This window comes from Barbatula barbatula (assembly GCF_947034865.1).
Source record: "Barbatula barbatula genome assembly, chromosome: 4".
In the NCBI taxonomy this organism is placed as follows: Eukaryota; Metazoa; Chordata; class Actinopteri; order Cypriniformes; family Nemacheilidae; genus Barbatula; species Barbatula barbatula.
Window position 1 is genome coordinate 1,778,550 of NC_136768.1, and position 26,280 is coordinate 1,804,829.

A 26,280-nucleotide genomic window follows, 5' to 3' on the forward strand; every position below is an offset into this window, starting at 1 on the left:
ACTTTCCGTATCACTGCTGTTTAATGAGAAAACATTCCCAGTTTTAAGTTTGTGCAACATGATGTCTGTCACAGATTCATGTGATGATGTCCACAGTCTATTCAACCTCACACACTCAAAACAGATTTTCAGAAAAAAACTAAAACATTCAAGTAGTCCCGTCTTTTGAGAGATAAAAAAGCAAAATACAACCACTGAACGATTTACATATTTCATAACTTAAAATAGAAATAATGCCATTTCATTATATATTTACTGAGGGGTAAGAAACATCCAGAGGTAACAAAAATCCATGCACGATAATGCTATACAATCTCAACTGATAATACAAGATTTCACAACAGATCCCTCATTTGTAAATTCATCTCACGAAGCCTCAGCGTGTTCCTATGGCAGCGGTGTCATGCTTGTCCGGTTCTTTTTTGACCTGACGTGATACAGGACTGTGAAATGTTAACATGAGTGTAAGCAAATGCCCCTGAACTCTTGTGTTTAAATACTCTTACGCGTCTTTACATGGTTCATTCTGTCTTACCACAATCATCAACTTGGCATTTCAAAGGAGCCAAAAACCAATAAGCTGCCATCAATGAGAAAACCACACACCCAATCCATAGAGACTTATTTCCTCATCTTGAAACATTAATGTAATGTAATAGAAAATAGATAAATGCACAAATGTCATCCATTCATATTGCATTGAATATGGCTCAGATCTTTTATCAGTTTAAGATATTTTCACAATCACGCCACTGTAACGGCACACAAAAATGCAAAGAACAAATGTGTAAAGTTGTTATGCAGTTATGAAGATTTCAGAGTCTACAGCTTCATGGTTATGAGTTTAAAATTAAAAATTGAAGGAAGTTCCCCCTGAAACAAACACCAAACCTTTTCTGATTTGTCAAGGACCTGCTGGAATGATTTCTACAGTGTAACACCATCCTCGGCCTTCTGTGCATCTTTGGCACACAAAGGGTTCACTCGCAATCGTTTCTCTAAAAACTAACACAGGATCCGTGTTGGCAAACAACACGCGCAGGCTTTCTGAGAATAAAACCCATCACTGAATAAATAGTTCAATAAATAAGAGCAATAAATAAATAATGCTAGAACAAAGCCACTTCCCCGAAAAATAAAACATTCTAAACTCCACAGTGACATTAGTGGAAAACAACAGCTAGACATTTTCTAGACTTTCTTCATCCAGAGAAGCGACCCGAATCGTTCTCCATAGCCGTTCATCTTTTCATCTGTCTTTCTCCTTTGCGCTCTCTCCTTCTCTCTCTGCGGGCATGAGCGTGCTCTCTAATGCTCGGATGAGCGCTGGCAGACCCGTCTGTGGGTACAAAAACAACACCGGGTGCAGCAAAACCCATTCATACAGCCGTCTCGAGATCCTCATGTGCCACAGGCTGATCCGACGTCTGTCTCTCCAGAAGTGATGCCAGCTCGGTGTTCCCTGCATCCAGGGCGTAATCCATAGGCGTTTTTCCCTAGAATGTACAATTGCAGTTCATGTCTAATAAGTGAAATCTAGTTGGTTATTAAAAACTGAAGGTCAAAGAAAATGTCATTCTCACCTGGAAATTTGGCCGGAGGGAAGCCCCGGCCTCCAGCAGGCGTCTGCACACCTCATGATGCTGCTGGGCAGCAGCTTTGTGAAGAGCAGTGTCTCCTCTAAAAAACAAATAAAGACATATAAAATGTCACTTTAGAGCACGAAAACAGAAAGAGAAATACATTTTTTAAATATAGCTACATACGTTTGCTTCTCTGTTAAATCCAACATCAGCTTTGAACCTGTAAGAAACAAGTTTTTTAGACACACATAAAAAAGTTTTAACCTTTATTTTGCAAAACGTTTGATATCATTTTACTACAACAAAATGACAAAATAAATATACAATTTTAAGAATAATCTTCCTGGCAAAGCTCTTCTGACCATAATTTCATGTAGCAATAGACTGATTTCATGCCATGTTGAAATCGAAAGCAAGGCAGAGCTGAGAAGGAAAACGGAAGGACAGATAAACTGCAATGGTTTGGACAACAAACCTGGAGTTGTTATAACGATTTATGATCTTAAATGTGACAATATAAGCATAGGATGCATGTCACACGAGCTGTTTTCCTTGACCACTTAAGCCGTACCATCACATATTAGTGACTGTTTTGTTCAAAATAAGCGGGTTTCATTCAGTCAAACACAGCCAATCTAACATTGTTTTTAAACGCATTATTTGTTTTTTCATGTCACAGACACCCGATGGTAGTTAAAACCATTGCAGTTTATGTGTCCTTCAGGTTTTCCTCCCACCTCTGCCTCGTTTTTTATTTCAACATGGCAGCGGAGTGAAATCAGTCTATACATGAGCCCAAGTAAAGCTTCCCTTGCAATAAGTAACCACAGGTGTAGCTCATCACATTAACTATAGACATGATCGCCTAGTGTTTGACAGCCAAAAAGTGATCCTTCTGAACGAAGTGTTGTGCCACCTTTCTTTTAAATAAATGCCACTTGATTCTATATTTCTGTGTGGTTTAAATGTCAAAACTATTTAAAGCCTACTGTGAATGTTTCTACAAACATTTCCAAGCTTGGAAATCTCTATTTTCACTTCCCTTACCTTAAATTTCCACAGGGCACCCTTTTAGAGAATTTACTGTCCGTTTACTGGTTTTAGTTTTGCAAAATGGTGAAGTCTAATGCATCATGCGATGGGTAAACTTTGAACTTTGAATACGCAGACACGCAAGCACATGTGAGCTCTGTGGTTCCCGGACACTCACCGTGTTCTAGAATGAAACTCACGATGTCAGTGTGACCATGTTGAGCGGCCAAATGCAAAACAGTGCAGCCCATTGTGTCGCGTGCTAACAGACTGACCCCGCCGCAGCAGGAGCTGGACACCTGATGGATCACAGGTCAAGAGCACATGAGCGTGTTTGTGTCATTACATAACAAAACAAGATCTGAAAACCAGACTCGACGCTGACGTGTTGTGCTCCACCCTGATGACTCATACAACAAAGTTCTTCCACTTTCATTTTAAAAAATTATAATAATACGTGAATTAAATATAAAAAGCTTACCGTAGAAAGCTCTCCTTTGATAGCAGCTGAAAGTAGAGCTACAAAATAAAGAATTTAATTTATCGGTCAGTAATGATCATATGTTAGCACGGTTCTGTAAACTTTGGCATGCATCATTAGAGAATTTTACTGGAGAATATTATCAGTGGGTTTATCCCAAGACTTCTTACAGGAAATATCTTGTTTCAAACCTCTCCACCACAATTTCAAAGAAAGGTTGGTGTGTACACAGTACCTTGTTCCTCTGAGGTCAGGGGAACGCTGCAATAAGGAAGTAAACACATGAGGCACAAAAAACAGAAACTAAAACTATGAAATGAAAGATGTCTGGGAGGATTTTCACCTGGAGCTGGGTTCCACAACCACATCCGGCATTCCAGGTACCCGGGTCACCGCTGGGGCCTCGTGGTCCAAGATAAACACCTCATCCTGACCAATTTCAGTCACGAAGTGAAGATGCTCCTGTACGCGCACATGAAAGAAATTACAACACCACATTATACAGCTTTCTAATATCGTTTTTCAGATATTACTTTCAGGTACAATTTCAATCCTACCTGAGCCTTGTCTATACGATAAAAGCGGTCAGCTGATGTAGCTGGGAAAAGAATGTACAATAAAATAATACAGATTCATTATAATAACTGTAGGACACTCAGACTTAAATCACACACTGCTAAAGTACTGTGAATTGTGAATCATTGATTACACTGCTAGTGTGAACTGTAGTGTGGACTGTCAGTTCCAATAAACCACGTGTTATTATTCAGACAGGCCGTTTAACCTACTTTCTGTTCACCTACTTTTATGTCTAGTATGCATTGGATCTTACAGCACAGAAGAAAGAGAGCTACTATGAATAGAAATACAAGAGAATCAAGCTCACAGTCAAGGAAACTCCAGATTGGCGAAAGCCTGTGTGTTGAACTAGGCCGCGGCAAGCCTGTGCTCTCGTCCTGCCAAAAACAAACTTACTTAAAATATGTAAAACAGGCAGATATTTCTAGATAGAGAATGAGATTTACCTGGTAATGTACTCTGTGGCCAGCAGAGGGCGCTTGATGCAAATCCTTTAGACAAGAAACACATTACAGATGATACAGATTTGAGCTTCAGTATAAAAGAAAGAGATCATCTAAATGTTTTAATTCTGTTATCATTTACTCTCCCTCATGTTCTTTAAAACCTGTATGTGACTCCTTTATCCATAGAAGACAAAATAAGATATTTTGAGACATATTTTGTGCTTGTACAATGGAAGCCAATGGGGTTCAATGTTGTGTTCTGCAGAAGAAAGAAAGTCTTGCAATGACACGATGTAAATAAATGATGAAAAAAATGTTGTGGGTAAACTATACCTTTCACGATGCCTAAAAGGGCATACAGTATCTGAGAGTCACAACTCATGAACCTCATAAACATCAGTCACATTTATGAGTCAGCATAGCAAAACAATTACGTCTGTCTCTTTTTTTGTTGGTTGTATGGATGAATAATAGTCATCTAGTAAATATTTTGCTTTGCCGACATCTGACTGACAAGACCAGCTGGACTGGTAAAGGAAAAGTGAAGATGAGCTCACCTCCTGCAGTCTGTCAATGTAAAGGCGACACGTTTCTAGGTCACAGTCGCCTCTGACCACCACAATGCCAACCGGAGTAGCTGAACAAACACACGCACATATATTTAACAATATATTTAACATTTATTTGCTATTATAATACTTGCAAACTGAACAGAACTGAATTGTGGGAAATCTTACAGATGTCACGAAGGCGTTCTTTGTCAAACTGCAGGTTCTCATACTCCTGCAGGCTGATACGGTTCACGCGCAGTCGCAGGCGGTCGGGGACTGCATGCAGGCTGTGATACGCAGACAAAAAAAAGAAGGGATGAAGTACAGTACAAACTTGTTTCCTTCTTAGAAAATTAAGCAAAACAGGTGAAGGTGGAACAGACATTTATTTAGAGGAAGTTACACTGTGATTATTTACTAACACATGTGATGTTCTGTACTGAATGATAATAAACAACTCCATCTGTTCAGAGTTAGAAACCCTGAAGATGAGGTCATGAAGAGGAGGATATGAACTTCACAATAGGACAGATGGTCATTAAAGTGAAACAAAACGTTCCCCAAAGACACTGCAAGCTGCACGTAATACACACGCAGAAACGGCCACGGGTGAGATGGCGAGAGATCCCGTACTTACACAGAGAAGGAGTCGGGGGGAGCAGAGAGGCGGCGCAAGTCGGCTGCGCACACTTTCTGAATGCTGCGTCAACACAGCCACACGCCAACACACGCAGCACAGCCAAGCCAGTCAGAGAGAGAGAGGTGAAGATGAGACACAAAGATGAAGTGCAACCGATAATTAAAGAGGGGAGAGATGGAGACAGAAAAAGAAAACACACTGAGGCATTGCAGAGCACCACACAAAGAAGTAAAGAGCAGAACCTGCACACATAGATTAGTGATGTTACTAGAACATTCTCCAGAAACGGAAGCACGGATGACAAACAACATTTAGTGTTAAACCGGTTAGTTACGCAATCCCATCCGGCGAAAAACCTTTTTCCATTTTGTCATGTGACAGGAAAGTAATAAACAAGAAATGATGTCCCACATGTCAGACTCACTCGTTCAGCAAAGGCACAGACGTACGCCTCTTGCTTTTCTGCACCATGTTGGCCTGATTCCTCAGGGATATGCAGAGGGTGGAGGGCGCCAGGCGGCACGGCTCGCCGTCCACCTGCACAGGCAGCGTCTTGAAGGTGGTGAGGACCACCTCCCTGCACTGATGCAGACGTTCACCATGGCCGCCCACCTGCAGTGCCGCCTTGTGGCCAAAAGCAGGTATGCTTAGGTTAAACAACAATCCTTTCACTCCAGTTATTTGAATACAGAGATGAAGCGCTCACCAGGGAAGCCATGGTGAATCCGATCACCTCGATGCAACCGTCGTCGTGCCTCTGGGGCTCAAAATCTCGGTGGTCACCCGTGTTACCCCAGGGCATGGTACCAGCACAGTACCTGTAGATGAAGTACATAGGGTTTATGATGTGAACCTGGTTCTTTCAATTTGGATAAACAACTTGGTTTTGGAGAAAACGCTACAAAATTAAAAGACAAAAAGAAACATCCACCTAGAAACTGCTACTACATAATTTAGGAAATGGTGCCATTTGGGTTCACGTCACCTACTTTCCATGACAAACCAAAAGTTTTGCACTATAGTGTATGTGAAGTACACACCTGGGAATGTTTAAGAAGACGATACACTGAAACTTCTGTTCCTGAATCTTGGGTGTAAGATCTGTGCCATCACACTTTGAAAAAAACACAAACATGCAGACAAATATTGAAAGAGAAAAACAAGTGAAATTATATTTAATGACATCTTCATTATGTCTGCTCTTAATGAACAGGGTCCGTCAAACATCGGTGATTCTGCTGAATTTGCTGTGCTCACCACCACCCTGACGTGCTTGGACAGGTCCCTGGAGCTCCGCTGGAGAAAGTCGGAGAATGCCGCCTGAGGGCACAAAAGTAGAGTCACACATACTCTCTCTCAGTATAAGCTCAGTGAAAGCACACATTTATTCTGTCAGATATGAACTCAACCCACCCCTGCATAGAACATCTTGTTACGGAAGCGACTGTTGAATTTCTCTGGGTTTGCTTCTGCGGAGAGACACAAAGACACGGTTGTCTTACATTTCTTTTAAAGAAACGCTCATCTATTGGAGGATGATTTTGACTGTTCTTGGTGCAATTAAACTTTGGGGAAAACTAAAATACTATATGGTTTTTCTTAGGATATTTACTAACCTCTTGACTCATGAAACTCCAGCGTGACGTGTGCATCAAATCCGAGGCTGAAGTAGTTATTGAACACGTTCAGAGGAAGCTGATGACAGAAAGACAAAGATACTTCAGGATGTTCGCATCTAAGTGATCTATTCATCTATTGCTCAGAGGTTGCTCTTTCATAGCTCGGGAGCTTTGATGGATTTTAAGATTTGTTTCATTTAAATATCAGACTTGACAAATCTGAGCTCAGTTTGTGACATTATTAAATCTCTTCAGAAACTTATGGAGACATTTGTGCGATATCTGTCTTTTCTCGGGCGAAATATCTGAGACACAGATGAGAGTTTCTATTTACTCACCATTTAAGCTCATTCATGTCTATGAGAAATAACTGAGATATTTATATCTGTGATATTCTTTCTAATACGCACCTTCTGTGAGCCGTCCTCGGGTTGAACAGACGATCGCTCTACCTGAAGATTCCAGCGATCCAACTGGACCACAGTACCGTCCTCCACCTGACACAAGATCTTAGACACGGGCTCGTCTGTGTAACCCTGAGACAGATGTGTGGACATCACTTTAGATTTGTATTGCATTCTTACCCACTTAAAATAAATGAAAGTGTTTTTCTAGCCTTACAATATTTTACATCTCGTGTTTCAAATATATGTGGCGTTTTTACCTTGCGCGTTTGTTAATTTACGGCCCTCTTACCATTTATATCACATCTACGTGAAGGGCTATACACTCATGACATAAACACAGTCCTTGACATGAATAGAGATGATTATACTATCAATTCTGAGTGGGGGGAAACATGACGGCGAGTGTCATTACAGCCACCGCAACGCTAATAATAGACTTTAGACTGGCAGAAATACAGACGGAAAAAAGACACACATTAGACTCAAGGCCAGCGCTTCTGAGGCTCGCAGTCAGAGTATAATGGAAAATAATGAGCATCCTTTATCAGGGACAAGCACTTAACCAGACAACATCACAACCACAGCCAATCATATCCAGCAAACCTTTTTTTCATACACTCTCATGATGTGTAATACAGACTGAATCATTCAGAGAAATGACAGTGTGAATAGCAAAAAACGTATAACATTTGACCTTTTCATTCCGATCTGATTCTGTGGAAATCAAAATTGTGTAATTGGTTTACCAGTGTATGTGATTCAAACAATAATTTATGAATTGCACTTTGTGATGTACACAAGCTGTTTAAAATGAACATCTAAACTAAAGACAAACAGAGCGCACGGTTCTGATTCTGGTTGCAAAATACAGCGATTTACACCTGAATGGAAAGTCAGATGTTATCTCTCATCTAAAAGAATACAGAAGTCACTGACCCCTCCCCAGTTGAGTGTCCTGGCGAGGTCATTTCCTGTACCGAGAGGAAGCACAGCTACAGGAGGTTGCGGGTTCATCTGAAGTTCATCTAAGGCTGACAGAATCCAGCCCACCTAGAGAGGAGACATACCAAAAACTCAGTGTAAACCAAGGGCCGTGGGCTTCCAGGCTAACAGGTTTAGACCAAATAGAAGTTGTGTTTGTCCCATAAAAACACTGGATATTGAAATGACAAGAAAACATGATAGTTCTGAAAAATCATTGAAAAATGGTTGGTACCATTTCTCATAACTGTCACCAGAGGGAAGTGTTTCCAAAATGTGGGTGGATGATTCTGTACATCCCAGCATGCGTCAAGTCTTACCGTTCCATCTCCTCCACAGGCAAGGATACGAAGATTTGGCACTTTTCTGTACAATTCCAACCTGATGAGACAAATTTGTGCTGTTCTTTGTTATTAATGAAAATACATAAATAAAAAACACTTCACTTATGTCCTTGAATAGAAGGTATACATTAAAGCACCATTAAATGCCACAATGATAAAAAAACTTGCCACTCCAAAAGTAGCATTGAGCATGAGTAGCATTTGCAAAAGTATTGCTGCTAGACCCCTTTCCAGAACCTTTCTAAAACATTTTCACAAGACCTTTAAATGGCTTCCTCTCTTTCCGTTTACACAGATTACCTACAAGAGTGTATTTCATCACATTAACTATGCACATTAAAAATGTCCAAAAACCTTTTGTCTTCATCGTGAACGTTCTAGCTATTTTACCATTCCATTCTTAAAATGTTGTTATTGCAGAATAAATGCCACTTAACATAAATGCATTGATATTTTCTAAAGCAGTGACATTTTAAGATTCTTAAGTGTAAATATGTTGTATGTGTGTGTGTTTGTTTTAACGGAGCGAGTATAAATCACAGCTCGCCAGCCAGCTGTGCCTCCCTCTCTCTCTCTCTCTCTCTCTCTCTCTCTCAGCTACACAGCAAACAGCAGAGTCCATCAGAGCGCCTGTGCTGTTCTCCATTAAGAGACAGACGCCGCCTTTGGAATACTAAAGTATGACAGACAGCAGCACAGACTTCATGATGAACCTCGGGTTAGAGATCGCGATGTGAAATGGAAACTAACGCTTCTCTTGGTCCGCCCTGAGACAGATCAAACACCTGCCGAGGGTTCAGAATCCACATGAACATCTGCAACAACTTCGTCCCCTGAGAGACAGACAGAGACAAGACAGACGGATGATTGTGGAAATCATGATTCTGTTTGGTCAACAGTTGCATTTGACGGTCAAATATTTGTGTATTTTAACAACGTTTACATTTATGAATTTGGTAAACGCTTGATCAGCCGGGTCTACAATAAACCCTTTCAGGTTCATTCAAGAGCTCACCTGGTTTCCTCCACTTTTAGGGTTGACAAACACCAGCACCGGTTTCATAAGAGGAGAGGGCATCGGTTTCAACATGAACGGACGCCATTTCGATTCCTGCAGAAGTGAATGCATTTTATTCAGGCCAACAGACACACACACATCTGCACATGAATACACACATACACAGCAGTGCAGTGAGACAGATGATAGCCGAGCAGGAGTTAAGGGAAGACAAGCTCTCGGAAAAACAGAAACTAAACTGTTTCTAAGGATTATTTAAGGATTAACATTGATTGTTTTCAAGGTGTGTGAGGTCAGAATTGGTCCTCAGGAGCTACTCACATCGGTGCCCTTTTTGCTGGTTCTTCTTTTGAAGGACGTCCGTTTTTTCCTCCGTGTGGAGTTTTTAAAGGAGCTCTGAGAGGGACAGAGGAGAGATGGCAGCTAAGCCTTAACAAACATATCGGGATGCAAAGAAATTACAGCTGTAGTTCATTTATAACCGATGGAATCAATAAAGATCTGTAAATGTCAATTTTCCTCCTTTGTTTTGTGAAACAAAAGCATAAAGTGAGCAGGGGCTTGCAAAAATGCAGAAATGCGATATTCCGAATTTCAATTTAAGTTGCTATTCTTTTTTGCTGCCAATGTATTCTGTACTGTATGCTTGTTGTCAGGTTTGGAACGAAACATGGGTGAATAAATAATAAAACATTATATTTATGCAATATCATTATTAATATATATTAAAACAATATATATGGTGGGGAAGAGGGGTTGTTAAAAAGTTAAAATATTTGTATGTGTAAAATTTTGAAATCTGTCAAATATAATTTCTAAAAATATAAAAATAAAAGCGTAAATCACACAATTCTTTATTTTTGAGTAAACTATTCCCACACAGCAATAGTTCAACTACAATCGGCTTCCCTTCTGATAACTCCAGAATTGAAAGTGACAACGGCCACACTTCAAAAAGCTGTCCCATCAACTAACCAGGTGAGTTTGTCATCACAGTGGGTTTTGTTAAAAAAGTAAAAAAATCTAAAAATTATTTGATGGGTCAGTTTTTGACCAATTCATTAAAGCTTTCAATGATAAACCATGATGTTACTGTACTATAGGAAATGATGCAAGAAGCTTTCATCCTGTATCTCCATACAAAATGCATATAATCTGCAAATAATATAAAGAGCATTGTACAGGGCAAAAGCATAAGTGAGGAGACAAGAGCATGCAGCACAGCTTTAAAACACAGCATCTCTTACAGGGCACTATATCCTTCAAATCCATTTTTTCAAAGAATAGACAGTAGGTCTTTCTGAGGTGGACGTACCTGCGGTTTCCTAACTTTGATAATCCATGAGGGTGGGATGATGACCCCAGCGTGAGCTCCCAGCGAGCACGTCTCCTCGATCTGATGGAGCATGAAGCATGTCACCTTGTTGTGGAACTTAAAGAGACGGACAAACAGCGAGAGAGAGAATGTTACAGTTTACATAAAATAAAGCGGCACAGGGAAACACACAGAGATTTCTATTCAGATGGGACTCACTGCCTGCTTGCACCACGAGCAGCTGATGGCCACAATCTCCTTATTATGGAAGAACTTCTGTGGAAAACTCTACAGAAAGAAAATATAACATAAACATATAACATTAAACAATCCAATAACATACAATAGGGTTTTAGGATCTTACTTTGCCGCATTGTCGGCACTTTCCCTCCTGTCGCCGTCGGTGGACCCAGTGATGTCTCAAAATGTTCTGCTGTCACAAACACACACAATGCATGTAAATGGGCCAATAGAGTTTCAGTCTGTTATAACATAGAGGAGTATGAATCATGATGGACTTACATCTCGGAGGCATCGAGAGCCGCCTTCTCTAAATGTGGGTTTACAACGGAAGTTAATCTGTTATGGAGAGAAAACATTTACATATGAGAGACGCTGTATGTCTAAAATACTGTGGAAATACACACAACTATGAACTGGGATCAAGGTTTTCTTTCAGTTTCATGCATTTGCACTCATAAATATAACCAAAAATCTCAACAGCAGAGAGCCATAACGCTTGATCCTTAAAATCATAATTGTAATACAGAGATTAGAGTCTGTCATCCCATTGCATTATCCTAGTGACGCAAATTTGAGGAGACAAACATTCACAGCTGCAGTCAAGGTTCATCCGTAGAGCTCTCGCTGCATATTCATGACATAAACTGATATTTCTGCATCCACTCACCTTGTCAAGCTGCTCGATGCAAGCTGTGTGGACCACGATCTTACAGGCGGCACACTTCCTGCGGGGTGCTGACTTCTTAAAGAGAACCAAACAGGACACACCACAATGAGAACATGAGGTGAACAATCATTTAAACTATATAAATAACAGTCATAGTGCTGCTTTACTTTAGCACACGTAACTTAAAAAACTGCTTATTCTCACAGTGCAATAGCTGAATATAAACATACAGTATTGTATTCCATTTAAAATGAGAATGTGTTTTCAGTACACTTTCACCTTCCAACTGTAAAAACTTTGTATCGTCTGAGGCGAGATTGTGCCAACTCGCTTGAAGTGACATTGTTAGAGTTGCCACATTTCTCGACAACATCACAGCGGTCCAACAAAAGCATGACGAAGTGTGCATTAAGACATCCTTTCACCTGCTGCACATTCTCAGACTAAAAGCCACCTCTGCTTTTCAATACACACCGGCTTTACATTATCTCATGAAAGAAAATGTCACCGCTTATATGTTCTAATGACAGCCAGCCCTCCACACACACAAGCCGTCTCCCTCGCTGACTCGCTGACTCTCTGACTCATGGCTCTTTCATCAACATAATACTCACTGAAATCTTGACCACGCACGTCTCCTCGCCCAGGTAACACAGGTCTCCGGAGCAATTGGTCTCCAGCCACAGGTGGTCCCCGTTGACAGCGTTCTCCTGCAAGACCGTGCAACATTTTATAACTTTTAAGGCATTTATAAACATGGAGTGTAACTAAATGTGCAATCCGTAACTGATTGGGATCAAATTAACAAAAATACACGCAAGTACATAAACATCTGTTTAAAAACGTTCTCCGAATCTTATCATGACATCACAACGGTAAGCTTATAATAATGTTATCCAATAAAATTAAATAAAGAAAATCTGTAAACGAGATCCGTCTCTAGCAATAGAAACTAGTGACCATGGTAAAGGAATGGTCATTGGATATTTTAGATATGTTCCAAAAGGAAGTACAACAATACGAGAAGGAAAACTGCACTCGACTCTATTTCCTAAGATCTTTGAAACCCAACACAATTATATCACAATTTATATCAATATACAATTGCACATATGCAAGTTGCAACATGAAGAAGCATTTAATATTTTTTTTAAGTTACACAAAATAATGCATTCAGTTCTTACACATCAACTGCGCATCAATTAGCGCTGCGTTGACACACATGCTTAGCAGCTTCAGGAAGGCGCATTAATGTTTGATGGTCACGTGGAGAACAAGCAGGGAAGGAAAGGCCAGCGAAGACGAGCAGGAAGCGCCCTACTGAGCCCCGCCCCTCCATCTCTCCATATGTACGCACAGCACCTGGAGTCTCTCTTTAGCCTTGCCAACCGCCCACGGCACACCAGGTCTAACAGACTAAATGTGCTGATATGTGCGAAACGATCACGATCTTCTCATCACAGTTTAAGCATTACGTATTGCTTGTATTTAGGCTGGATTACATGGGGATGCTTACTGAAGGGGCATTAAAAGCTAATATTGTACAAATATGTCACTTTTGGCCATTACTGAATGTGTAGGGACATTGTCTACACCATCACTCACTGCATGAGACACAAGACATGCAGATGAAGAATAGACCAAAGCACTTACGCCCCAATCCATCGTGGTGCGAAGCTCCTTGACCGGTCCATTGCTCAGGGTAGAGAAAGGGTTCTGGGGTGGGCCCAAATGCTGCAGACCGGACCGGGAGATGGCTTTCCTGCAACACACAACAACCACAAATCCCTTCAGCTCAAACTCGTCCAAGAGAAAGTTACAAAATGGTTATAATGGGTTTGGGGTTTACAGTGGATATTGAGTGGGGCATGACTAGATTAATGAAGAAATCGTTGTGCAGGTAAACCGAAGAAGACACAAGCACGAAAAGACACAACAGGAGACAGGCATCCACGTTGTGCCAGTATGATTCAGACCAATCTGTTGACCAGTCTGCTTGGCCAGGAAGTTCCCACAATTCCCAGCGCGCTGAGAGAGCCTCAGGCTCATATGGTGTGTTATAGACAGACAGGATCACTCTCAGACACGTATATGTGTGTCTCGGTCAGGGGTTTGTATGACTCAGTTTTATTTCATCATTCTCCCAGTCTGTCATTCTTCCACAAAACTGGCTGCTGTCTCGCACCAACTACACCACAACTGCCCAACAAACCTGACCCGTGGCTATGTATCATAAAGGCTTTTGAAAATATATATATTTTTTTATAGTTTTAAATGATAAAGTCTATATTGTAGTTCAGGAATGTGTCCACTTCTGGTTTTTATGAACATGCAGAATCAGAAAATAGCTTTGAATTAAAAAGAAAGCAAGATATGTACTAGAGTTTACTAGATGCTTTCCAAGTGTATTTCACAATGCTAATAAAACTATTTGCTTCTCTATGCAGTATTTATAAATAACATTATACCTGCTTGAACATTCACAGTAGTACAAAACAGTAGCTGTTCATTAACATAAACATTTATACATCAAGCTGTTTTAACCAAAGCAACTTCTTATTCCTTCCAAAAATACATTTTCATTTTGAAGGTGAACTTTGAAAGCATGACATCTTGCTCTACCAGGAATGTCCTTCGCAACCTTTTATTATCCAGCTCCTTCCCTAAAAACAGTTACCACCCGTTCATCCTCCAAAGAGCTCATAATTTAACATATTCATCATACAGCGCCATATGGCCGTGAATATTGAAGCGCAGGTTGAAAGTGACCCTGCGATAGGTGTATAATTTTACACAAGCTCGCAACACAAGCATTGAAGGCCAACGGACGAGGAAAAGGTGGGCCGTACACCTGACACCCCGCTGGAAGTTTCAGACGCTCGTCTAAAATTATCCTGCATCAGAGTGAACATAAGCGAGAGTCCAGTTACCTGCTCTATTGTAAAGCGAGCCGGCCGGCGAGATCACACACCTTGACCCTCCCAGCTAAAAATAGACCTTCAGTCGGATGACATGTGCGCTGGAAACATGCCATTGAGACGAAGCAGCCGAAGGCCATGTATACGAGAACCGACACACACACAATAAAATACACATCAACAAAACACCCATACACAACAACAAAACGCACATACACATGTTGTCACACATAACACAACACAACACACACAAAGCAAAACACAGATAAAGAAACAAAAATGGCAAAATGTGGCACACACATACACAACAAAACACACGTGGCTAGGCAAACATCTGAAACTACCCCCCCCCCCAAAAAAAACATTATGAATGCGATCTCAGTAACATCTCACTTTCACATTTCTACCGATGGGATTAAATGCATCCTAGATGACCACAATAATGTAGCACATCTCAAAGGTTCCATGAAAGTTTTGACAATGTCTGTGCTCACTGCTCAGATTTGCCAAAACACCAAAGTTGTAAAAGTTACAAGTGGGCTCAAATTTGCAATGGTAAGCAATAAGGATACAATCGCAAAACATCATATAAAGTAACCAAGAGATATCTTAACGTTATCTTCAGCTACAGGAAATCTTAAATTCTCATAACCATGAACAAATTGTTGAATGTTTCGGATGAAATCCAGAGAATGAAACTGTGTGGTTCTCTGTGTGCTCCCTCCTTATGCAGTCAGGTAAATGAGTAACGCATTTCTGCTTAATATTATTCCATGACATTAAACAAATCAATCAATAACATCGTCTGTTTAAAGATGCCGTACATTAGGGTGTATAACCGGTCCTGGGTAAACACAGTGAGCATTTCACCAGAAAGCAATCAACTGAGTGCACGGCAAACAATCGGAGATAAAGATCACGCCACGTGCCCACCAGAGCCGGTGGAAACAGACAGGGACTGCAATCGGGAAGACGGCTATAATGAAATTAGTTCTACTAAAACTGGTTTTGGCAGTGGTCTGTTTTCACTGAGAGATTTCAGAACGCGTGTGACATTTATCATTGGCCGGTATAATTTGCCAGAGTTCCTGTTTTATCAAGATAAAGGCTGTACGGATGGACTGAAGGTTTACATGTGCAAATACAGGGGATGCGTGACTCAACCTTCCCTCCCTCCCTTGCTACCTCCCTCGATGCCCTGCAGTAATATCATCCCTCCTGTGTTGTGAAGGCAACGGCGCAACACGCGCCACCGATAGTGTTTTTAAGTCTTACATTTTGTTGTCAGCATCATAACGTCTGTCTCTGCTCTCATTGTCTCCGCCAACTAGGTTTTGTAGATGTGTGTGGGTTGCAAATTCCCTCCATGCTTTAAGTCGGGTGTCAACCCACATACACAGTTATGATCTCATCCCTCCGCGTCACCCACCTTCTCCCTCTGAAAGACTTTACAAAACTATTCAGCTGTAGACTTAAATGCCCTAACTAACCTGTATCCCAAAAGCCGTTGGTACCAGGTCACCTTCCGCTTCTTGCCCTTCCAGCACACTCGCTTGTCCTCCCCTTTCGGTTGGGTCCTGATCATCCTTCCATTTTGTCTCCGAAGCCCTTTGGTCCTTAACACAGCGGTGTCTCCAGCTCCTCCGGCCTCATCTGACACTACAGACAAGGACGGGCAGGTGGACGATTTGCCTCTGGCACATTGTAGGCTGCCATCACTGCTACACATGGCTGCCCACCTAGAGCTCGAGCACACCTAACACAGCCAAACCGGCACTCAATGAGCCTCCGTGTAAAGCTGAGATCATCAGTCTGAGGGATAGCTGAGACCCGATGGAGGATACCTGAGAACCCGAGAGCATGTGTGGGTGTCAGATCCTGTTCTGTCACCAGAGACAGACAAGAATCTCTCACGATCATCACTGCTGTTATCGTTACCCTACGCAGAACCGGCGCACGGACAGTCCCGCGCCTAGAGCTTCCAGCTATTTTAAGGTCCATTGTGCAACCCTTGCCGAACTTCTGCAAGACCAAACCCTAACAAAAGGACACTTTATCCAGGAATCTGTCAGTCTGTGTCACACAGGCCGTGACTCTACAGGATATGATGTCAGATGTAATGATGCAAAGCTTTGAATAGTTTGATTATGTAATCATGAATCTGTGGCATTTGGCCGGCACTTGGAAACATGACACAGAAATTGACACAGATGCAGTGGACCAAAGCCATGTGTGATTTCAACACCCTCCCTACTCTTGAATCTGTTCATGTCTCCCCACAGCGTTCTAACTGGGTCAGCGTGTTCGCAACGACTCGAGCCGTGAAGGACAGATTCTCTCAGCCACATAATGTCTAACTTCCTCAAGGCGAAGAGCGCTCCACAAAGAGCCTTCCCTTTGTCCCTCTCAGCAAAGCAGGATGTCCTTGACTCCCGAGACCATCTTCCCATTCCTTCCCCTTGCTCTGGAGATTAAGATCTGAGACTCAGCACTGGAGCGAACGAACACGAGCGAGAAGGTGATAAGTGTAACAACAGTGCCACGAACGCCCAGCTCCCACGAGACCCCGGCCCGAGAGGTATCTCATGCAGATCGGTGATTAGAACTAATTCAATCTTCTCGCTTTTATCTCATGCCAACAGTGTCCTGATAACAGCGCACAGTACGGCACGCGAGCGAATCAATTGGCAATTCAGAATGTTCTAGATAAAGCCGTCACATAACATGTTACCATAATTTTTAGGACACGTCTTGTTATCCGTATATCAAGACCAGTATGCAAGTGCATTCAAAGTTTGACAAGTGTGTCAAGATAATCCTTATGAAAAATGTACTTTTTGTTTTTACAACAAATTAAAAAACTAAACTGTAGTTAATCCATGGTAACCACAAAATAACCAAAAATGACAGTGTGTTCTTCAAACATCTCTCACAGTAACAGAGTACCAACATCACTTAAAAGGAATACCCTGCATCTCTTTTTTACCACTCTTTGGTTGTTTACTCTTCCAGAGGTGAGGATGCAGTTTATTAACCTCTGCATTGGGTGGTTAGTCATTTAGTTTGTGTGCATTGGACAGAGTTCCCCCAGGTCAAGGATTCTGTGTGTTAGTGTGCTGTTGTGAGTGTATTAATGTGTGTGCCGGATGGAGACCCATTTCTCCCTTTCGGCCTGAGCTCTGTCACTGCAACCTGACACACACCTACTGACAATGGCAGGAAAACGACACACGCAGACATGAACACACGCAAACTCAGCACATATGTCACGTGACCGGATCATGATAGGTGGGTATATCCGTGGGCAGATCTAGTTATATACATTAAGGTATACAAATGGAATGTGCATTATGGATTTATACAAAATCTCAAGGGCTCCCGTCTCTTTAACAAACTTGCATGACTTTGTCTGTCCTTCAGGATCTCTGGATAAGACTTTGATCTGCTCATGGGAGCACAGATAACGTTTGAGAAATGCCAAGAAAGCTAACTTCTTTGGCTGATAGATGCTTAACATCTTCAATCAATGCCATTATTTCAGCTAATTTATCATAAACTAAATCATCTGATAACAGCTTAGGGAGGAAAATTGCAAACTCTATGATCGGTGTGCTGACAGTGTGTGTGTGTGTGTGTGTGTGTGTGTGTGTGTGTGGTGTTGTTTATTCACTTTCCGTATCCTTACATATATTGCATATATGAATGTGTACAGTATTTGAAATGCACAATAAATGGATTTCACATTGACTTGGTTGAGGTGTGTTTTGTATATGGTGTAAGTATAAAGCGTGCACCAGAACTCCCATCCTGCTGGTTTAGTGGTCAGACAGGAAGCCTGGGCTTTTCCCGCTTGAAGTCCCCAAACAGCAGCTTGTGGATATTTATATCCATGTGCCTCACCGTGCCACACACACTTATCCTCCACATTTCGCAAATGACTCTCATCCCTTACTCGTCCCCATTACACGTCTCTCTCGCCATGTGTGATAGGAGCACATGTGCGATAGAAGCAGCAATGTATCAGTCTGTTTCTCTCTTTTATCACAACAGTAAAAACAGGGTCAAAATAATGGTCATGAGAGAGAACAAAAAAGTTCACCCAAAATAAATATTTTGTCTTCAAATATTTACCCTCACATGACCAATATTTAGTATTGCCCTATCAAAAAATGAAAAGATGAAGGTGACAGGGCTTATCTCGACCTTCAAATAGCTTCCCATAAGAAAGAAACACCACAAAATATCTTTATCCTGATGCAAATGAGATTAAAAGGAGAGCAAATGAAACCTTTTGGGTCACAGATAGAAAGAGAAAGAAATCTCACAAATCTCTCAAACTGGGCTCAGATTTGTCGACCTCGCACTCAAAAGTCAATATTATGAACATCTCCGAAATTGACCCAAATCCAGATTATTTGACCATCACAATCTACAATAGTTTTACACCTCCATACCCTTCATGCACTTTAACATCTGTCTTATGTGTTTCAGTTTGTATTTCTTTTTAAAGCAATTTTAGGAGAAAGATATGAGACACAAAATAGAACTCCATCAAAGCTCTGAAAGAGGAATAAAACTTTCCTTTTGGTTCAGAATACTTGACGTGATCTAGACAATATCATATGGTCTACTATTATGACACAATGATTCTTAATTCAAGTTCAATTTATCGTTCTCAACATCTCATCCTCCTCTTTATCGATGTCTCTTTCCAGTGCCTTCTCTCTTTTCCTGCTTTTCTCTCCCTCACAGAGGTCAAACTTCAGAGTTTGCTGGCCGACCAGCTGCTGTGGGGCACATGCACCTCGTCCTTCACCACTCTCTCTCTCTCTCTCTCTCCACCCCGTGTCCTACATTCATCTCTCTCCTTTCTTTTAGCGGGCACAGAGGCAGTAGGCGGTTTGGCTTTGCCGAGTGCCATCACGCGTATGCTAGTGCTTCTGGGTAATCGGTCTCAGTGTTTCGTTCTCTCCTGCGCTCTGTACCTGACTCTCCTGATCCTCACCGTCAACACTTCTTCATGAAAAACATTTTACTTTAGCAGATTTTAACATTATTTGTTGAAGTGGTGCTTTCCTGTGCAAAGCGTGCAGTTTTAGTACTTGCCAGTGTCTTGTGGGTGGATGCCAAAGTGTTGCTAAAATGTTTTTTTTGTGCGTTGCTACGTGGCTGCCAAGTCTTTTGGTTGGTTGCTAGGTGCTTCCTTACTGCACAAGTCTCCATAATATTCTGATAGTTATGGCTCGGCTCCCTCTGTCAAGGTTTTGTTTTTCTTAATATACCCCATCACTCCTAGTCCTAACATATCATTCAGGTCGCTCAAAGTCATTATTTTGGTTTGTTTTTCACACAAAGTATTCTCGTCACTTCAAAAATATTCAATTGAGCCATTATGAGCGGATAAAGCAATTTAACAATGTCTTTAGTACTTTTCTGGACCTTAACAACAACTATAACCATGATGTCTATGAGGAGGCCTGGATGTCGGATGTCACCTAAAAATCTTTTTTCTTAAAACATGTTGAATGTCATGTGGGTGAGTAAAAAATAACACAATTTAGATTTTGAGGTGAACTTTTCCTTTAAAGTTCAATACTTGGGGGAGAGATTTGAACAAACCTTTAATATCAAGTATAAGCAATAGTAGGTAAATGGATTCATTTTCCTTGTAAGCTCCACGTCTTATATCAGACTCAATCCTTGCGGGTAAACAGCACTGGTGGCAGCTCTTTATTAACACAGTAAATAACACTGATTTCTCCTATTATCCTGAGATATAATGCTAATAAAAAAAACTCACTGCATTATGAGCATAGTTCGATCTCGCATGTAAAATCTGTTGTTTCAGTTGCATTTGTGGCAGCTGTGACACATTTTCTGGTGTTTTGAGGGAGAGGTCCAGACCCCCTGCGGTTTCTGTGTACTTCCCTTGACTGTCTGTGACCTAGCAAACACACACACACACACAAAATCCGTCTGCCTTTGGGCAAACAACAATCACAGGAAACCAGAAGTCAGGTCAATCCCTCATAGTTTAGCAATAACATCACATATATGAAGTACAGACTGGGAATGTTAATAAAATGCATCATTTTTGGAAAACATAATATATATAACATATTTGAAAATTATTTAGTCAATTAACAATATTTAAAATGTATCTTTGTTTTTAAAAGACAATAAAAGATCATCACAATAATCTAATGACACAATAATAATAATGGCATCTGGTGGGTTGAATTGCCTCTGGTGGGTTTATACTTTGCACCGTATATATGTGATGCTCTCCCACATTTTCGGTCTATATGCCAACACAACAACACCCCGTCTTGTGTGCGTTCAGCGAGTGGGAGAGAGTGGGATGGGACTGTATAATTACATATAACTGTGACGATGATGCTTTTGTGTGTGTGAGATTAGGAGCAGTGTGTGTGGGAGGGTTGGAGCCCACTCTTGCCTGTACATGAACCAGCTCTCTCTCTTTCTCTCTCTGTTCTTCTCCTCTGGCTGCTGACACCTCCATAATTAACCTCAGCTTTTGGTGCAGGGTGCGGGGGAGTCGTCATAAGCACACATCTTTCCCTCATCTGACCCATACATCTGCTGAAAATAGCCCGGCCATCGGAATGAGAGCTGGTTTCTGGTGGAGACACATCATCCCTGATCCTACGAAAAGGGCCTGTTTGGTCTCTAAAGTCCCCCAGTCTCCAGAATTGTATTTTCCATATTTGAATGCATGAATTTCAATTTAATTTACAAAAACACAACTAGACCTGACCTGAACAATGGATGCTTGCAGTAAATCAATGGATTTGCAAAAGTCTTTCAAAGATTTCAAACCATAAATGTAAACAAATTCAGTGTCTCGTTCTTCTATTGTAGCAGTCAGGGAACTCAACTTTGGATAAACATAATGTTGTCTTGTAATTGGTCAAGAATGAATCAGATGGGTTGTTGGCAGTCGGTGAGTTTGCTACCTGAGGCAGAGATGGTTGAAAATCCTAAACCGAATGGAAATGAAAATGTATCAAAGAAAAAATATTCATGACTTTTTTACCTGTGGCACATCCTGTTTTTATTTCAGACATACGCAATTGTGCCACTCACACATGCCAATCTCCACGCGCCCCAAAAAGCTCAAAACTCTAAACACGGTGCCAGATGGCTTTCATGGTAATGATCAGGTAAATGTTTGTGTTGTCTGCTGAAAACATCTCTTTGAATAGAACAGTAATGTGTGTCAGGACCCTGATCTCGGGATCATCCATTATCGTGATAAAAGCGAGGCCACATCTCCACTGAGGACTGTATGCTGAGAGCGAGGAGTACGTGAGGAGTCTCCTGGTTTTCCACCAGAGGTCCTGGCTGTCTAATTGAATTAATAATTTGCTAAATGAAGCCTGGGCTGCTGTAACCTTGTGCTATCTGTGCATCCAAGACTGAACTCCCAGACCACAGCTGGAGAAAAAAACACTAGATATAATTAGTGAGCAGAACGCATTAGAACCAAATGCCAGTGTGGTGAGAAACTGCAAATGAGCCTCACATGTAGTCACAATATTTCCATATATATATTGATTACAGACTTGACAAATCTGAGCTCAGTTTGTGACATTGTTGAGATCTGTCATGAAACTCGATCAATCCAAAAAGGATTCATTTGTGATATTCTGACTCTTTCTCTCAGGTGAAACAACAAAGGTTTCATTTGCTCTCGATTTAATCTCACTGATGTCTAGGATAATTGAGATTTTTATTGCTTATGGGATGACGGTAATAAAAATGGATAAACACGATTAGTTTGTACATCACATTAAATACTGATATTACTTTAGCAATCAGTAAAATGACACAGCATCACAATTAAAATCATTATTAAAACTTTCATCCATCACATCATCTGTCATCACTATTAATAGAGTAAAAACAAAGTTAAAAATGAATAATGTCAACAATCAACTAAGTGCATTTTCCCCCACTCTATCACATATCGGATAAATTATTAATTAAATTCTTGTTTTCTTTAATAATCAAAACTTTACACACAGTCATTATTATGTGATACCACAGCCTGTTGAAGTCTATGACAACAATCCAAAACAGTAACACCTCACCACATGTTCCACTGAAGCTCATCTGTGGCAGTGAATGGTGACTGCATCATGTTTAATAAAAGATTCAGCCGAATGTGTTGGAGAGAATCACACTGGAAGATGTGGATGTGAGAGGGACCAGGAGACAGGCGGGAGATAGAGATGCTCGCACCTCGATGGGGAGGCTGTCTGCAGGTACTCCTTTGCCAGAGCTACAGGTGCAGGACTGCACAGCCTCCAAATTTGAATAAGCAAAGAGGAGGGGAGAGAGAAAGTGTGATGCTGCAACAGTTGTACGATGTCATCCAGACAGACAGGGCCTTTACAAGACAAAAGCCTTGGAATACATTTATACTTCAGGCCCGGAAGCACCGAACAGAACAGCAGCAGGAAAGCCTCTTACACTCATACACCTAATAAGGAAAAGACTCAATCCTTTAATGTGTCTCCACAAACTGTTTTACAAACCCCCACCGCAGTGGAAAATGGCAAAAAGCTTTATCTGCGTTAAGCCGCCCGCTCCGTGCACGGCTATCTTCAGGAAAGATTATGACCATTTATGTAAAGTCCTCAGTCGTGCGTGCTGTCAGAAACAAATGTCCAGTCCTGCCTTTGCGTTCGGGAAATGAGACAAAGGTGCACGCTTTTTAAAATGACCCAGCTGACTTCAGCAAAATGCATTAAACTAAGTGGCAAACAGGAGAAGCAATGGCATAACCGGACAGATGACTAAATGTTCCAGGGTTCTTATTAAAGTTGCACTGTTAAAACACAAGACTTGTTAGTAATCAAATATTAAACTCATTCTCATTTATTTCGCTACCGTGCGGCTTACAATGAATCACTCACCGGGTCGGTTCTCTTTCTATAATGTCATGATCAAATGTTCTGTGTTTAATGTTTTTCGCAAAGCGAAGAAATCGTTTACTTTCTTAATACATGATACAGGTTTTATTGCGCACTATTCATCAGCATGTTTTATTCAAATAAAATAAATCGATCTACTTCTGATCGAATTGACTTCCATTGTAGTGACACAAAACCACTAAGACACTTCTCAAAATATTTCTTCTTCTGTGTTCCATGTGTTGATTTAAACCAGATTAGGTTGAATAGATGATTACAGAATATTTATTTTGGGGGGAACTATCAACCATCAACTATCAACCTCAGGTCCTGCATTTGAAGTAGCTTAAACAAAAAGCTCACATTTAGGTCGGTGTCGACTCTGTTGAGGATCAGACTATAATAAAGAAATACATGTTTAACTATTGAACAGTATTGAAGATAAAAAAATAGTCAAGCATGTATAAATCTATAACCCTCGTTGTTGACTTTTATACATTGATAGCTTTTATGGGTCTCTGTCTGCAATCTTTGACTGCTTAGAGCAGCGTAAATGAAAAATGCCCTAAGACAGCCAAAACAAGGGTCTCTTTCTTCTCTCAATGTGATTTACTAGAAAAAAAACTATAGGAGTTGTAGGGAAAGGGTGTTTGTGTCTTTGGGAACATAAAAGCTTCCATTTTTAGCCCCTTTGCTTATAAAAAAGGTCAATAACACTGTGCTTGTATCTAAGAGTCTGACACATCACATTTAAGACAATGTTAGCTTGTATAGTTGTTTTACTGGACTAGTTAATGTCTTTTCTGAATTGGTGATGAATATACATCTCTCCTTTGATCATTTCTTCAGAGACTGACCCTAATTGTGACACCACGAGCGAGGGAAGGATTGATCTGCTCAGAGGAAGATCTCAGCAAGGCTGACCATAGGGGAGCAGTGAGAGTGGTAGTGAGTGACCCTCCTCCACTAACAGGTGTGTGCTGAAGGATAGAAAGGTCAAGTCAGGGGTCCCTGAGAACAGACCAATAAACTGAAAGATCTCTTGTGACCAGACGCTCTAGTCTACATTCGTGTCCGACATCAAAAATTTTACACTGCTGTGAAGAGCACAATGCACTACAGCAAACAAACAAAATGATGATGAGAAATTTTTACTACAAATACATTTCCTTGAAAAACTAAATGCTTGATGCATTCAATCTACAAAAAAAACAGGCTATTGTACCAATATTACCAGTCATGTCAAACATGGCCACAAGCTGTGTTCAAAGGCATCCACAAGACATTGTTTCAATGTAGACATGATTATAACACATAACAAATCTTTACAGGAAAGACAATATTATTGCTCTAACAAAAACAACTAGTCAAACTTCAGCCTAATGTAGACAAACAGCTTCTACTGAAATTGACAGTCATCAGAGTGCTGAAATGACCTTTATTTTGTCAAAGCATGACTGTGGCATGAGGCAACATATGGGGCTAAAGTCAAATTCATCACTACATAGCTATGCATGTGTTGTTTTCCATCATATTCATGTCTGCACTGGTCAAATGTCAATCACACAATCTGGGAAAAGCAGCCTACATGACTGCCCAGAGGTTTGGTGTGGACAAAACAATCCAAGCCAATGCTGTTAGCAAATCAATACCAGAGCAAACGCTAACACACGCACACACTTAAAATGATTTAACATCATGATCAACCCTAATGTTTAATGCACGTGCTGATTTAAGAATTAATACAGATCTTAGTATAATCTTACTGCAAATTCGTTTCATTGGAACGTCATTACACGGCGTAACGTATTTTGTTATTGTTCATTATTTATGCTTGCAATGGACAACAAACGGATCATTGTTAAACAAAAGATGTAAAACAACGCAAACATCAAACACAGCGACATGTTTCATTGTATCTTTCTCCATGTGGCGAGGACGCGCACGCTGAACATGCATGTATCTTGATTTACATCGCTCACCGGTACGAGATTTGTTTCCTGAACGCCAGACCTTTCAGTTTTTCCTCAAGCGGATCCTCCATGTCGCTGCCGCCTGTCGCCGCTTCTCTTCCGCAGCCGCGCTTCTGATCGTCCGCCTCCTCACTGGCGGCTCCTGTGACGCTGCGCCCCACCGGAGACGCGCGCGTGTCGGTCAGGGGGTCCATCATGCTCCGCTCGGCAGTGAGTGGACCCCCCCTCTCTCCTCCTCTCAGAGGGATTAAAGGTCCTGTCCGATATATCTTGAAATGCACCTCAGAGGGATTAAAGGTCCTGTCCGATATTGAAATGCACCTCATAGGATCTATATATCTATCTATCTATCTATCTATCTATATATCTATCTATCTATCGGTCTGTCTGCCGGAGACGCGCACGCACACGGACTGTATAGTGTCAACGGGAACAAGCAACTGCAACCATCCACGGCTCCGTCAGGCAGAGCATTGTGGGATATCCGTCCTCATCCTCGAAGCGCAAAGGCAGGCAGGAAAAAGTAGGACAGAGGGTCTCCGGC

At 41.1% G+C, this 26,280-nt stretch overlaps 1 protein-coding gene across 4 annotated transcripts; it reads right to left on the reverse strand.

Moving 5' to 3' along the window:
* Positions 1-25,933, reverse strand: dgki (diacylglycerol kinase, iota; the record flags this gene model as incomplete). 4 transcript variants are annotated; one of them, XM_079455429.1, is made up of 33 exons in its annotated part: positions 1-1,496; positions 1,584-1,680; positions 1,767-1,803; positions 2,794-2,914; positions 3,097-3,134; positions 3,332-3,357; positions 3,440-3,558; positions 3,654-3,694; positions 3,983-4,052; positions 4,122-4,166; positions 4,679-4,758; positions 4,859-4,959; positions 5,310-5,372; positions 5,737-5,936; positions 6,019-6,130; positions 6,353-6,426; positions 6,570-6,632; positions 6,726-6,781; positions 6,929-7,007; positions 7,342-7,467; positions 8,275-8,388; positions 8,640-8,700; positions 9,414-9,496; positions 9,679-9,774; positions 10,003-10,077; positions 10,997-11,113; positions 11,216-11,284; positions 11,361-11,429; positions 11,519-11,575; positions 11,907-11,981; positions 12,521-12,616; positions 13,560-13,668; positions 25,746-25,933. In XM_079455429.1, the coding sequence occupies 33 exons, from the start codon at positions 25,931-25,933 to the stop codon at positions 1,380-1,382; spliced, it is 2,874 nt and encodes a 957-aa protein (XP_079311555.1). In that variant the 3' UTR covers positions 1-1,379. The 4 variants fall into 4 exon arrangements, with proteins under 4 accessions (XP_079311555.1, XP_079311554.1, XP_079311552.1 ...); XM_079455428.1 differs by lacking the exon at positions 5,310-5,372 and having other exon boundaries at positions 11,361-11,426; XM_079455426.1 differs by lacking the exon at positions 5,310-5,372.
* Positions 25,934-26,280: the final 347 nt, after the last annotated feature.